General features: G+C 50.2%; 1 protein-coding gene across 1 annotated transcript; it reads left to right on the forward strand.

Annotated features, from left to right (window-relative positions):
- The first annotated feature begins 2,521 nt into the window (after positions 1–2,521).
- On the forward strand, positions 2,522–13,952 carry SH2D7 (SH2 domain containing 7). Its single transcript, XM_025389563.1, has 6 exons — positions 2,522–2,697; positions 4,046–4,135; positions 7,783–7,948; positions 8,237–8,449; positions 10,806–11,480; positions 13,360–13,952. The coding sequence occupies exons 1-6, from the start codon at positions 2,522–2,524 to the stop codon at positions 13,408–13,410; spliced, it is 1,371 nt and encodes a 456-aa protein (XP_025245348.1). The 3' UTR covers positions 13,411–13,952.
- The last annotated feature ends 356 nt before the right edge of the window (positions 13,953–14,308 follow it).

A 14,308-nucleotide genomic window follows, 5' to 3' on the forward strand; every position in this document is an offset into this window, starting at 1 on the left:
ATTTAACTCATCTGACCTTCCTAACAGCAGGACAAGTTAGATCGTTTGATTAACGTCACATAGCTAGTAAGCTGGAATTTGAACCAAGGAAATCTGGCTGTAACACCCTCATTTTTTAAAACTTTTTTATTGAAGTAGAACATAGACATCGAAAAATGCGTAAACCATGAGTGCAGAGCCAGTGAATCTTCACACTGTAAGCACTCTCATTCAACTCACTCAATCCACACTCACTCAACCCACCAACCGGAACAAGAAATAGAACACTGTCGGCGGGGCGCGGTGGCTCAAGCCTGTAATCCCAGCACTTTGGGAGGCCGAGACGGGCGGATCACAAGGTCAGGAGATCGAGACCATCCTGGCTAACATGGTGAAACCCCGTCTCTACTAAAAAATACAAAAAACTAGCCGGGCGAGGTGGGGGCGCCTGTAGTCCCAGCTACTCGGAAGGCTGAGGCAGGAGAATGGCGTAAACCCAGGAGGCGGAGCTTGCAGTGAGCTGAGATCCGGCCACTGCACTCCAGCCTGGGCAACAGAGCGAGACTCCGTCTCAAAAAAAAAAAAAAGAAAAAAAGAAATAGAACACTGTCAGCACCAGCAGCTTTTCGCTCCCCATCCAGTCCCCAAGGTAATCACTATCTTAACTTCTATTGCTATTGGATTAGTTCTGCCTTTTTCTTTTTTTTTTCCTTGTTTTTATTTATTTATTTACTTATTTATTTTTGAGACGGATTCTTGCTCTGTTGCCCAGACTGGAGTGCAGTGGTGCGGTCTCGGCTCACTGCAAGCTCCACCCCACAGGTTCACGCCATTCTCCCGCCTCAACCTCCCGAGTAGCTGGGACTACAGGTGCCCACCACCACGCCTGGCTAATTTTTTGTATTTGTAGTATAGATGGGTTTTCACTGTGTTAGCCAGGATGGTCTCAATCTCCTGACCTCATGATCCACCCACCTCGGCCTCCCAAAGTGCTGGGATTAGAGGCGTGGCCACTGCGCCCGGTTGCCTTTTCCTTTTTAGAAAAAGGTCTTGCTGTGTTGCCCAGGCTGGCCATGAACTTCTGGCCTCAACTGATCCTCTCACCTTGCCCTCCTAAAGTGCTGGTATTACAGGTCTGGCCTCAAGGAAAAATGAAACCAAGCATCTCTTACTGTGGAATGGAGTTAGACAGAGATAGTTACGTATCAAGTGCTTTAAGCAGGGGAAATGACAACAAATCACTTTAGTCATACTGTAGCAGTACCTGCATCCTATTTTTTATCTTATATACATGCGCCTTCATTGTAAACCATTATGCTCTCTCACTTAGTCCTCATGATGACCCTAGAGTCTAGAAAATAGCTTTGTCTCATGCCCATTTTACAGATGAGCAAATTAGTTCTCTGCAACAATTGAATAAGTTTCTTGAGACCCCACGTAAGTCCCAGCTACTTGCCCAGGGTGGTCTCATGTCAGTGTGCGGTGGAAGTGGGAGTCTCATCAAGATCTTTGAGGCTGACTGCACCATCTGCTGCCTCACCATCCATCCAGCCTGGGTTTCTGCCAGGAAACTCAGAAACACATTAGAGACTCAGGGATGTTTGTGTGAACAAATGGTCCCATTGCCCTAACTGCTCCAAAGCTTCCTACCAGAGGCCTATCCCTGCCTTTCCAGGGAACCCATCTACTCCAAAGTCCCCTCTCTGTTAAAACGACATGAGCTTCTGGTTGTTCTTCAAAATCTGCAACAAAGTCCCACCTCCTCATCTTTGCGCGTGCTTCCCCCTGCTGATGAGGGTCCACTCTGCCAGGTGCCTGCTTGGCTTCCTCCTTCACTGTTCCAATGTCACCTCCTGGACAAGGCTGACCCTGACCCCTGACTCTCTATCTGCATAACGTAGCCCATGGGCTCTCTTGTTCTTCTGCCTTTGTCTTGGAGTGCTTGTTCCATCTGACTCTATATTCTATACATATATTTGTCTCCCTCTAGAATGTATGTGCCATGAGGGCAAAGTGCTGTTTTATTCACTGCTTTATTCCCAGGGCCCAGATTTACATGGCACACAGTAGGGACTCAATAAATCTTGAGTGGAAGGAAGACTTCGTTAGCACAGAACTTCTCCATCAAAATAAAAATAGCTTCCATGAAGGAAGGCTACCTAGAATGTAAATCCACTGCTTTGCTCCCAGGGGCAGTATTGTGGACTTTTGCCAGGGTCCGATCTTTAGTTGTGACAAAGACCAGAGGTTGTGGGGAACATGGCCAAACCCAGTGAGGTAGCCCATCTGCTGGCCAGGAAGCCACGGAGGGCCTTCCCTATCCCCTCTCAGGCTGCTTCCCCGATGTCTGCAGCCAGCCAAAGTGCCCCACCCCAAAGCATCAGAGGAGAGAACCAACCACCAACCCAGAGGTGACAATAGGGCTGCTGTGTGCTACGGGTCCTTGGGTAGGGCATGGGCTCAGGCAAATGAGCCAGAGCACACGCAGATATAGAGGCATGTGCGCTGGCTGCGCTCTGCTTCCACTCCGGTGCTCGCCAGCATGGAGGACAGCCTAAAGCAGCTCAGCCTGGGGAGAGATCCTGAGGGGGCAGGGGACAGCCAGGCCCTGGCTGAGCTCCAGGAGCTTGCCCTGAAGTGGTTCATGGAGACACAGGCCCCCTTCATTCTGCAGAACGGTGCCCTGCCTCCCTGGTTTCATGGATTCATCACCCGCAAGTAAGGCTGCTTCTGCCCACAGGTCCCTCATAGCCCACAGCCCCTCGGGGCTGAGAAAATGGTCTGGGAACTATGGATCAGACTGGTTCCTGTCCTTTCCCTGGGCTAGGCAGGGGCCCTTGGAGGCGGGGGGCAGGGGAACAGACTGAGGAGCACCATGTCCTCTGGTGGTGGCTTCTATAGGCAGAGTCGGGGAGGGCAACGGCCTCTACTTTAGTACAAGTTGAGGATGGCTGGGGCTGCCAGGCTGCCAGAGGACAGAAAGAGGGCCAGGCGTGACTTGATGAGTAACTAGGGGACCATATCATGTATCGTCCAAACCAGAACACTATTAATAACTAAGCTAGGAGAACTGTCATAAATGGGGCCATCCCAGGAAAACCTGGATGCACGGTTACCCTAGGTATAAAGGCCAAGATAGAGGTTTGGCTTTCTATATGGGCTGGGTCTCCAAGCAACCAAAACACCTGATGAAGGAATGACAAATCCAGCCAGTTCTTACGTCCTGGCACAGCACCTGCACAGAGCCAGGGCCAGCTTTATGGGCACTGACTTGTGCAACAGCACAGGGTCAAAAGGGCTCCACATTTGATTTAATACTCTGCTGTCACTGTCTTGATATTCTAAATCATTTCGAACCAGGGGCCCCATGTTTTCATTTAGCACCTGGCCCTGCAAATGATTTAGCTGCATAGAGCAGGCACTCAGTATTTGGTGAGTAACTGAGTGAGGGAATATGTATCTGGTCTATGTACTGCCAAACCACAAGACAGGTGGAACTTTTCACCATGCCTCCAAAATATTTGGCACCATTTGGAAAATCTCTGTAGCTGCCTGGGATTGAAGGGGACAGGAAGAGGAATGAGTCCCTTTTAGCTGCTTCAGACATAGCGGCATCTTCTCCCTGCAGAAGCTCGTGTGTAGTGCACATCCTGTAGTACTGTACACAGTGGTTCTGAGGGAGGGACCCCCCACTAAACCTCAACATCTCCAGCTGTGTGGATTTATTCTTGCTACACAACCATCCAGGTGGAGAGTGGGTGGCCAGGGTCAGCAACCAGTGTGCCTGCTAGTGAGGCTGCAGTGGGGAGTCGGGGGGTGCATATGACTTCAGACCCTGACCCAGCCCCAGACAGTCTTGAACTTAATCATTTGGGCCCAGATAGACCACATACTGAGCCCTGACAGGCCACAGACCAATCCATAGGTCTGAGTGGCTCCTCTATAAAGGGTTGGAGGTCTGGAACCCAAAGGCATGGCCGGCAGGGATTCCAAGAGAGGCCTAAGTCAGGCTGTACCTGCTGCTGTTAGGGCACAGACCCCAGCTAATGGCTTGTCCTCTGCCCAGGCAGACGGAGCAGCTACTCAGGGACAGAGCTCTTGGTTCCTTCCTCATCCGCCTCAGTGGCCGAGCCACCGGCTACATCTTGTCCTACAGGTAAGGGGAAGCCCTCTGGGCAAGCAAGCTCAGCCTACCATAACCTAGCCTTGCAGATTAGTGCAGAGGCCCCACTGGCCCAAATTGCCTAGATTTCCCTGGGTCCTGACTCCTGACTCCTTCATTCATCCATCACATGCTCAGCAGACACTTCCTGAGCAGCACTGGCCGTATGCTACGGATGAAGCCACAGCCTTCAAAGGAGGTGAGTGGGGGTTGGAGGAGGCTTCACAGAGGTGAACTTTGAGCCTAGGATAGAAGAAAGAATACAAGTTGCTAGGCAGAAAGGAGGGTGTGGTTGGGGTTTAGGAGGGCATCTCTGGTAGATGGAATGCCATGTGCAAAAGTACAGAGGCATGAAAGACAAGGGTGCTGGGGGAGCTGCAGGTTGCTGGGTGCAGCAGAACACTTGGTTCCTTTGGAGGAATGCCTGGAGGGGAGGGTGGGAGAAGCTTAGAATGGCCTTGGATGCCTAGCTAAGTCTGTAGACCCTGAAGGATGATCTAGTTTGCTGTATTTGCATAGGTCCTTTAGGCAGCCTATGGAGAGAGGACTGGAAGTCCGAGCTGGAGGTGTGGGGGCACTGGGGACTCCTGCAATTGCCTGAATGTGAGATAATGAGGTCTGGGCTAGGATAGGGTAGTGGGGATAGAGAGAAAGAGACAAGGTAGCCAGGACAAAGGCAGAGATGGTGATGTCGAATCTTGTCCCAAGAGTAGGTCGGTTGGAAGGGGAAATTCAGAGGAGGTAAGAAGATTTCTCTAAGTAGGGAGGGAGGCCAGGGCTCCAGGGTAAACTTAAAAGTCTTCAGATTCTGATTCAAAATTGTCACATATTCAGACTGCCCCAGTTCAAACGCTGACCTTGAGCAAGTTACTTTGCTTGTCTGTTCCCCCGTTTCCTCATTTGTAAAATGGGAATATGATAGTCCCTGCTTCATAGGATTGATGAAAGTGTGCAATCAGTTGATACATTTAAAAGTGCTTGGCACAATGCATATAATGCAGTAAGGACTTTAAATAAATGTTAGTCGTCGTCAAAATATTTTTATTGTATGTGCCAGACACTGTGCTAGGCATTTTGAAATATACTAACTCAGTAGTTTTCAAATGTCTTTTGAGCTTTGGGGATTTTTTTCTTTTGTTTTGTTTCTTCCCAAATAAGATCTTAGGGAGAATACTAACTTATAAAAGAGACCAAAGTGGGACCGCTCAAAGGTATACAAATAGAAAAAGGGAACAGAAAAGAGTCCCAAAACAGTCCCAAATGTTTGGTTACCTGATTTGCAACAGAGGCATCACTGCAATTCTGTGGGGGAAAGGCTTGCTTTTTCAATAATTGGTGCAGGAGCAATTGGATATCTAAATGGAAGACAATTACTGCTACCTCATACCATACACAAACATTAATTAATTCTAGATGGATTGTAGATCCAAGAAAGAAAAGCAAAACAATACCATTTCTAGAAGAAAACAGAAAAACATTGTCATAGGTAAATGAAAATACCTTTGAAAATGAGAGGCCAAGATTTTTTAAACAGGACACAAAAAGCACTAATCTTAAAAGAGTGATTAATATGATTTCCTTAAAATTAAGAATTTTTAAAAATTTATTTATTTATCTGCGACAGAGTCTCACTCTCCTGCCCAGGCTGGAGTGCAGTGGTGCGATCTCTGCTCACTGCCACCTTTGCCTCCCGGGTTCAAGCAATTCTCCTGTCTCAGCTCCCAACTAGCTGGGACTACAGGCACACGCCACCATATCCAGCTAATTTTTGTATTTTTAGTAGAGACGGGGTTTCACCATATTGGTCAGACTGGTCTCTATCTCCTGATCTTGGGTGATCCACCTGCCTCGGCCTCCCAAAGTGCTGGGATTACAGGCGTGAGCCACCGCACCTAGCCAAAATTAAGAATTTTTATAATTAAAAGATATTATTAAGAGAAGAAAAAGATCAGTGTGCAGTCTTGAATAAGTTATCTATTAGAATACAAATATCTAACAAAGGACTCAAATCCAGAATATATAAAGAACTCCTACAAATAAATAAGACAAAAACAGATAATTTGATAAATAAAAGCAAAAGAACTGAGCACTTTACCAAAAAGAAAAACCCAGAAGGCCCATGTTCAGCATCATTAGCTGTCAGGGAAACACAAATTAAAGCCACATTGGATGGCTATAATGGAAAGACAGAATATGTGGAACAACTGGAGCTCTCATACATTGCAATAATTTTATTTTATATTTGAGATGGAGTTTCACTCTTGTCACCCAGCTGGAGTGCAATGGCACGATCTCGGCCCACTGCAACCTCCGCCTCCCAGGTTCAAGCAATTCTCCTACCTCAGCCTCCCAAGTAACTGGGATTACAGGCAACCACCACACACCAGCTATTTTTTTGTTTGTTTGTTTTTTAAATTTTTAGTAAAGATGGAGTTTCACCATATTGATCAAGCTTGTCTTGAACTCCTGACCTCAAGTGATCTGCCTGCCTGGGCCTCTCAAAGTGCTGGGATTATAGGCATGAGCCACTGTGCCCAGCCCATTGCAATAATTTTAGAAAGCAATTTGGCATGATTTACTAAAGCCAAATACAGGTGTACCCATGACCCATCAACTCTATTCCTTGGTATATTCTCATCGGAAATGAGTACATATTCACCAAAAGATATGTACAAGAATGCTCACAGCAACTTTATTTATAACAGCCCAGATCTGGAAACAACCTAAATGTCTGTCAACAGAATAGGTACGTGGTGGATTTTTCGTTAATTAGAATACTACATATAAATGAGAAAAAAAAAGAAACTAATTCTACTTGGACATGAATCAATCTCCAAGATACAATGTTGAGTGAAAGGTGCTAGACACAAGAGACGTATTATAGAAGTTCTCTAATGGGCTAGACTAATCTATGCTGATAGGCGTCAGAATGGTGGCTACCTTTGGGGGGCATTTGACTGGACGGGAGTGCAAGTAGGTCTTCTGGGGGCTGGAAAGGTTTTATATCTTGATCTGAGTGGCAGTTACATGGGAGGGTTCCTATGTGGAAATTCATCAAACTGCACATTTATGATGTATGCACATCATTGTGTAGATGTTATTTTTCAAGGAAAAAGGAAGATGAAGAGGGTGAGATTTTAGGGTGGGACTTTACAGGCCGAAGAGGGAGTGGGAGCTGGAACTCCATCATTGCAGCAGGGTGGGGAGTAGGGGGAGGTTGAGTTGTACAGGTGTAGGGTTGGATCCTGTCTTTATTTAAAACTTTGGTGTTTTGTTCATTGTGGATTTTTTTTTCATATATTTTGATTTTCTAAAATACTGCATTATTAGTTTTCTTGATTGAGTTTTTTGGTGCCCCTGTAAATTTCACACCCAAGATGAGTGCCTCACTTGCCTCACTCCAGTCGCAGCTGTGCCTTCCCTGACTCCACCAGAGCAGGCTTAGGTACTTCCCAAGATCCCAGGGCTTCATGGTTTGAAAATCTCTCCGTAGCTTCCTGACGAACACACCGTGGCTCCAAGTGGGGTACAGTGGTCCCAGGTCAGGCAGGTCTGTTCTGGATCAAGAGCTGGGACCCCTCTCCTGCACCCAGGCACAGAGCTCAGACCGTGGGCCAAGGCTGGGCTGCCTTGTGTTGCAGGGGCAGCAATCGTTGCCGACATTTTGTCATCAACCAGCTTCAAAACCGGCGTTACATCATCTCAGGAGACACCCAGAGCCACAGCACCCTGGCTGAGCTTGTGCACCATTACCAGGAGGCACCGCTTGAGCCCTTCGGAGAGATGCTGACTGCTGCCTGCCCCCGGGTAGGCGCCCCACTTCCCCAGGGTGAAGGTGGCTGGGCAGGGAGCCCAGGCCTGGGGTATCCATCACTCAGGCATACCCCTTTTCAAGCCCTCCCTATTTACTATCATCCAGGGGCACTCGGTGTGGGGTCATGATCCTTATTGGAAAAAGGGAGACTGTGGCGATGTCTTACCTGAGGTCAGGAACCCAGTGGGAATGTTGCAGTCTCTTACCAGCAGTCTCAGGTAGGCTCTGGAGACTGGCTGGGCCTGTGTGACCACATGCCTGGTGTATCCCCATACCCCCAGCCAGAGGACAATGATATGTATGATGCCATCACCCGGGGCCTCCACCAGACCATCGTGGACCCAGAAAACCTGCCTGCCATGGTATCCCCCACAGTGGTCCCAGACAAGGCCACCAGCCCCCGCTCATCTCCAAAGCCCCAGGTCTCCTTCCTCCATGCAGAGAAGAGTCTGGATGTGAGTCCCCGGAACCTCTCCCAGGAGGAAAGCATGGAGGTGAGAAGCATGGGCCACCTAGAGTCAGGGTTGCCAGAGCAGGGATGTGGGTGCCATGCTCCTAGTCAGACCCTGAGGCCAGGCCAGCCACTCCCTCCGGCTGTAGAGGGTGAGCCAGGCCCAGAGGTGCAGACTCATCTTGGAATCACCCAGGGTTCACCCGTGCCATTGCCTGCCTCTGGCTAGTTAGATTTGGTTCAAGCCTTGGCTTGGCCATTTTCTAGCGATGTGGCTCTAGGCGAGTCACATAATTTCTCTGAGCCTCAGTTTACCATGCCTGAGGTTCTTGTGAAGCTTGAATGAGAAAACGGATATGAAATGCCTGAACATCCCTTAGTAAGCTGTAGTGTGGGGTGCCTGTGAGTCAATATTTTATTCTTCTCCATAGCACCCCATGGACTCAGAAAGATTTTTTTTTCTTTTCTTTTTTTTTTATTTGTTTGTTTGTTTCTGTTCGTTTTTGTTTTTGTTTTTGAGATGGAGTCTCGCTGCATTGCCCAGGCTGGAGTGCAATGGTGCAATCTCGGCTCACTGCAATCTCCGCTGCCTCCTGGGTTCAAGTGATTCTCCTGCCTCAGCCTCTCGAGGAGCTGGGATTACAGGCACCTGCCACCACATCTGGCTAATTTTTGTATTTTTAGTAGCAACAGGGTTTCAACATATTGGCCAGGCTGGTCTTGAACACTTGACCTCAAGTGATCTGCCCGCCTTGGCTAAAGTGTTGGGATTCCAGGCATGAGCCACTGTGCCCAGCCTTTTTTACTTTTATTTTTGAGACAGAGTCTCACTCTGTTACCCAGACTAGAGTGCAGTGGCACCATCTTAGATCACTGCAATCTCTGCCTCCTGGATCCAAGTGATTCCCCTGCCTCAGCCTCCTGAGTAGCTGGGATTACAGGTGCACGCCACCATGCCCGACTAATTTTTTTTTTTTTTTTTTTTTTTTTGTATTTTTAGTAGAGACAGGGTTTCGCCATGTTGGCCAGGCTGGTCTCAAACTCTTGACCTCAGGTGATCTGCCTGCCTCGGCTCCCAAAGTGCTAGGATTACAAGCGTGAGCCACCGTGCCTGGCCAAAAGATTTTTCTTTATATCAGATCACAGCATGCCAACGGCTTTTCCTCATATTTAGAATAAAACCTAAACACTTCACCAGGGCCCACAAGAGCCTCACCAGATGCCCTGCTACCCCCTGCTTCTTCACTGGAGGCTTCAGTGAGGCCTTTTCTCTGACTTCTTTGGCCTTCTAGATCATCCTTGAACATACCAACCTTGCTCCCACCTCAGGGCCTCTGCACTGGCTCTACTGTCTGCCTGGAATGCTCTTCCTACAAGATACCCGCATGACTTACACTCTAACTGCATTCCATTCTTTTCTTAAATATCACCACCTCAGAAAGGCCCACCTATGACAGAAAATGTTGCCTTCCCCACCTGCCATTCTCTCTATCCCATGACCCTGCTTCGTTCTTTGTAGCACTGATCATGCCCCCACACTCCGTTGTCTTGTGATATATTCGCCCATCATATAGCACATCCAACCATATTGTGCTACACAGCACAGCAGTATGCTGCCCATCTCCCAGATTAGAATATAAATTCCCAAGAGTTAGTCTTGCTCACCAGAGTCCTTGGCACCTAGGACAGTGTCTGGCACATAGTTGGTGCTCACTAAATATTTGTTAAATGAGTGATGGGACTTGGAGATGGACCATTCTGAAGGGAAATACAGCAGTGAGTGGGTTTGGGGGCACGGAGGGAACAGTGGACCACAATGGAGGTGGGAGGAGGTGGGAGGAGGGGAGGGAAAAATTGGGTGGGAGGTAGAGCTGGTGACCCAAAGCTTTGAATGCCAAGGTAAAGTACGAGTCCTAGGCCGAGTGTGGTGGCTCACACCTGTAATCCCAGCACTTTGGGAGGCCGAGACGGGTGGATCACCTGAGGTCAGGAGTTTGAGACCTGCCTGGCCAACATTAGGAAACCCCGTCTCTATAAAAATACAAAAATTAGCTGGGCATGATGGTGGGAGCCCGTAATCCCAGCTACTCAGGAGGCTGAGGTGGGAGAATAGCTGGAACCTGGGAGGCAGAGGTTGCAGTGAGGCAAGATCGCACCACTGCACTCTAGCCTGGGCAACACAGCGAGACTCCATCTTAAAAAACAAACAAAAAAAAGAACAAGTCCTAGAGCATGAGAGCTGGAAGGGACCCTGAGTGTCATGTATCCAACCCTTGCATGTACAGGCAGGAAGACTATAACCAAGACAGGGGCCCTCGGCTTATCTGAGAGAGTTTTTACTGGAGGGCATCTTAGTGATGGGCCGCCCCTTAAGAGTTTCTCTGTCCCTGTCTCCTCAGGCTCCCATCAGAGTGCCCCCACTCCCTGAGAGGAGTTCCTCCCTCCTGGAAGAGTCTTTTGGAGGCCCCAATGACATCATCTATGCAGACCTGAGGAAGATGAACCAGGCACGGCTAGGCTTGGGCACAGAGGGGTCCAGCAGGCATGCACCAGTTCCAGCTGGCAGCCAGGCCTACTCCCCAGGCAGGGAGGCCCAAAGGAGACTCTCAGATGGAGAACAGAATAGGCCTCATGGCCTGGTGCCTGTCCTCTCTGGGGTGAGCCCAGACCAGGGTCCCACAGAGTCTCCCACTTCCTGGGGGTGTTCTAATGCCATGGGATCCCTGGGGGCTACCTGGAGGCAAGAGTTTCCAAAGCTGAGCCAAGAGGCTCAGCCCTGCTCCCAGGGCAGCTCTGCAGATATCTATGAGTTCATTGGGACACGAGGCCCCCTGCAAGAGGCCAGGGACACACCAGACCAAGAAGGCAGTACCTATGAGCAGATCCCAGCTTGCTGGGGTGACCCAGCCAGGGCCCCACATCCTGGGGCCAGTCCCACATCTAGCCCATGGGTACATGGGCCCATGGACCATGGCTACAAGAGGATCTCAGGGCCCCCAGGGCTCCCAGAGCCTGGGAACACCTATGAGCAGATCCCAGCAACCAAGAGCAAGGAGACTGGACGGATGCACAAGGTGAGCTCCATGACAGGATGGGGCGGCTCCCAGCCCTTAGAGAGCACCTGGTGGTAGGGGACAACCTGTAGCCCCCAGGCATAGGCAGGTCAGGTCACCGACACTGCCTGGAAGTGCACAGAATTTTCCAGCCCTAACATCTGCCTGGAAATGGTGGTGGTGGTGGTGGTGGTGGTGGGAGAGGCAGCTGCTAGATTTGGATGTAAGACAGGGGCTTCCAGGCTCTTCTAATAGGGGCATTCTCTACAATAGATCAGCCTCTGCAGGGGTCTCAGAGCCTCTGGGTGCAGGAGAACAGCCCCTTTGCCCCTACTCCCTCGCCCTGTAGCTTTGGGCAAGACAAATTCCAGGACAACCAGTTAAACCTGAATTACAGATAAACAACATTTTTGAGGCCAGGCATGGTGGCTCATGTCTGTAATCCTAGCCCTTTGGGAGGCTGAGGCAGGTGGATTGCTTGAGCTTGGGAGTTTGAGACCAGCCTGGGCAACGTGGCAAAATCCCATCTCTACAAAAAAATACAAAAAATTGCCAGGCATGGTGGCCTGTAGTCTCAGCTACTTGGGGGGCAGAAGCAGGAGGATCATTTGAACCTGGGAGGTTAAAGTTGTGATGAGTCCAGATTGCGCCACTGCACTCCAGTCTGGGAGACAAAGTGAGACTGTGTTTAAAAAAACAAACAAAAAAACAAACCAAACCAAAACAAAAACCATTTCAAAGTATGTCTCAAATATCACAATTATTCCTTTGTTTATCTGAAATTTAAACTTAACTGGGCATCTACATTCTTGTTTAGCAACCCCACCCGGGACCTCCATTTCCTCATCTGTAAAATGGGCTGATCCTCTGCTTGTATCCAGGGGCAGGTGCCCAGAGGATAGTGCTAGACATCCTCTCCTGCTCAGGACACAGCCCAGAGAGGGCTCTTGATGAACACAGCTATTATTCTGAGGATCTCTGTGGTGGTGGTGGTGGTGGTGGGAGAGGCAGCTGCTAGATTTGGGTGTAAGCTGGGGGCTTCCAGGACCTTCTAAGGACTTTCTCTGCAGCAGACCAGGGGTCCGTTCCCCTCCCTCTTGGTTTCTACAGGGGTCTGCTAAGTAAGGAGGAGAGGGGACCAGGAGTGTGGAGAGCGGTGGCCAGGAGTGGGGCTGGTCCAGGGTTCTCAGGGAGGCAGATGAACTCTCTGGAGCCCTCAGTCCCAACTGCACTCTGCCTATACCCGGAGACAATAAAACCTGGGAGTCCTTTCCCCAGGGGCCAGTCCTCTGATCTCAGTCAGGCACACACAGATCTTCCAGCTGGATTCCTGGTGGAAAGATCTTCCCGGGAAGTGCTGACGACTCCTCCCTCAGGACAGGGCTGTGCCCCCATACCCCATGGATAGAAGCCTTTGAGATCCTGACTCTCCGGGGACCACGGATCCAGCAGTGGACAGTCCTGAGACCCTCAGAAGCCACATCCCATGTCTGCTCTTTCCCTGTGGCTGCCCCATGTCCTCTCCCATCTCTGTGGGCCTGGGTACAGCCTCACCCCACCCTACCTTCGACACCAGTGCATCCTGAGGCCCCCAGCTGCGGGTCAGGGGAGACCAGGGCACTCCAGGGAGGTAAGGTGAGGCTCGCCACCCTTTCTACACTCCTCCTTCCCCTCCTGTCCTTCGCCAGAGGAGGGTGAACCCTGCATCCAAAATTGGAGAGCTGAAGGTGGGATTTCAGGCACCGGGAGAGGCTTGTAGAATCAACCACCAGAATTCCAACCTGGCCTCATGTCCTGGGCTTGGGCCCCCAACCCAAGGTCAATGAGGGGTCCTTGGAGCCTGGGTCTTTCCCTCCCTGTCCAGTGACCCCAGGCCCCAGTATCTCCTCCTTCCTTGCAGCCTGACAAGCTTCGGAGGCTCTTCTTCACGGACAGGAAGCACAAATTCTGAGGGCCTGGCATCTGGCAGCCCACCAGTGGGTTTCCTGGTACCCAGGCCATGCCAGGGGTTATCGCAAAGCCCTCAGCTCACTTGAAGGCACCCTTTGGATCTTCAGACTCATCCAGCCTACTACAGAACTAGGCTTCGAGACAGCCAAGGTGCCTGCCTGAGAGCAGGTGGAAGAGGACCTTCCAACCACCTGCAGCTCCTGGCTATGTCCTGCTTTCCTTGTGCCTCCCATCCATGCATAGGAGGGAATCAAGGCTGGAGAGGAGTGACACTGGCCAAAGGCAAGGGTCAGCACCCCCATTTCCCAGATGAGCATTCTGAGGCCCAGGCAGACTGACTGAACCTGCCTCCCACTACTGAGCACTTACTGAATGTGTAACAGGCTGTGTGCTAGGACAGACACCTTTCTAACTGGCCAAGTGACATCATGCAATTGCTATTGAGAAAACCAATTCCCCTCCTTGTGGCCCCATCAGCAAAAAGGAGGGGAGGGCCAGAAGCCACATCCTCTGCTTCAGGCCTCTTCAATCCAGCTGTGCCCTCAGGTCAGGCTGGCTCTTCCTGGAGCTCTGTCCCTCAGGAAACTTCCTGTTTGTGTGTCACTTCCCTTCCTATCCACATTTCCCATTCTCTATAAGGGTGGACAGCTGGCTTGCTGCCCCGCTCCCCACTACCCCAAGCCCGGGATGCAGAAAACAGGACTGATCATCTCCAGTGACACCACCATAGGTACCCCTCCTCCCTGCCCTGACCCTGGGCAGAGCTGGCTCAGGTCGCATTTGTGGGAAATCTACCCTAGTGACCACTTGGCTATGCAGCTTTTCCTGAAATATAGGCCTGTAAGAGTCCCTCCCTCCTTGGGGGTTGTAAGGATTGAGACTGAAGCAACTGTCCCTGT

The sequence above is a fragment of the Theropithecus gelada genome, chromosome 7a, assembly GCF_003255815.1.
Source record: "Theropithecus gelada isolate Dixy chromosome 7a, Tgel_1.0, whole genome shotgun sequence".
Lineage (NCBI taxonomy): Eukaryota > Metazoa > Chordata > Mammalia > Primates > Cercopithecidae > Theropithecus > Theropithecus gelada.

Excerpts from the sequence above, each read along its gene's own strand:
- SH2D7 (XM_025389563.1), top strand. The coding sequence starts at position 2,522 with ATGGAGGACAGCCTAAAGCAGCTCAGCCTGGGGAGAGATCCTGAGGGG. Across the intron at positions 4,136-7,782 it reads GGCTACATCTTGTCCTACAG|GGGCAGCAATCGTTGCCGAC; the intron begins GTAAGGGGAAGC and ends CTTGTGTTGCAG. Across the intron at positions 8,450-10,805 it reads CCCAGGAGGAAAGCATGGAG|GCTCCCATCAGAGTGCCCCC; the intron begins GTGAGAAGCATG and ends CTGTCTCCTCAG.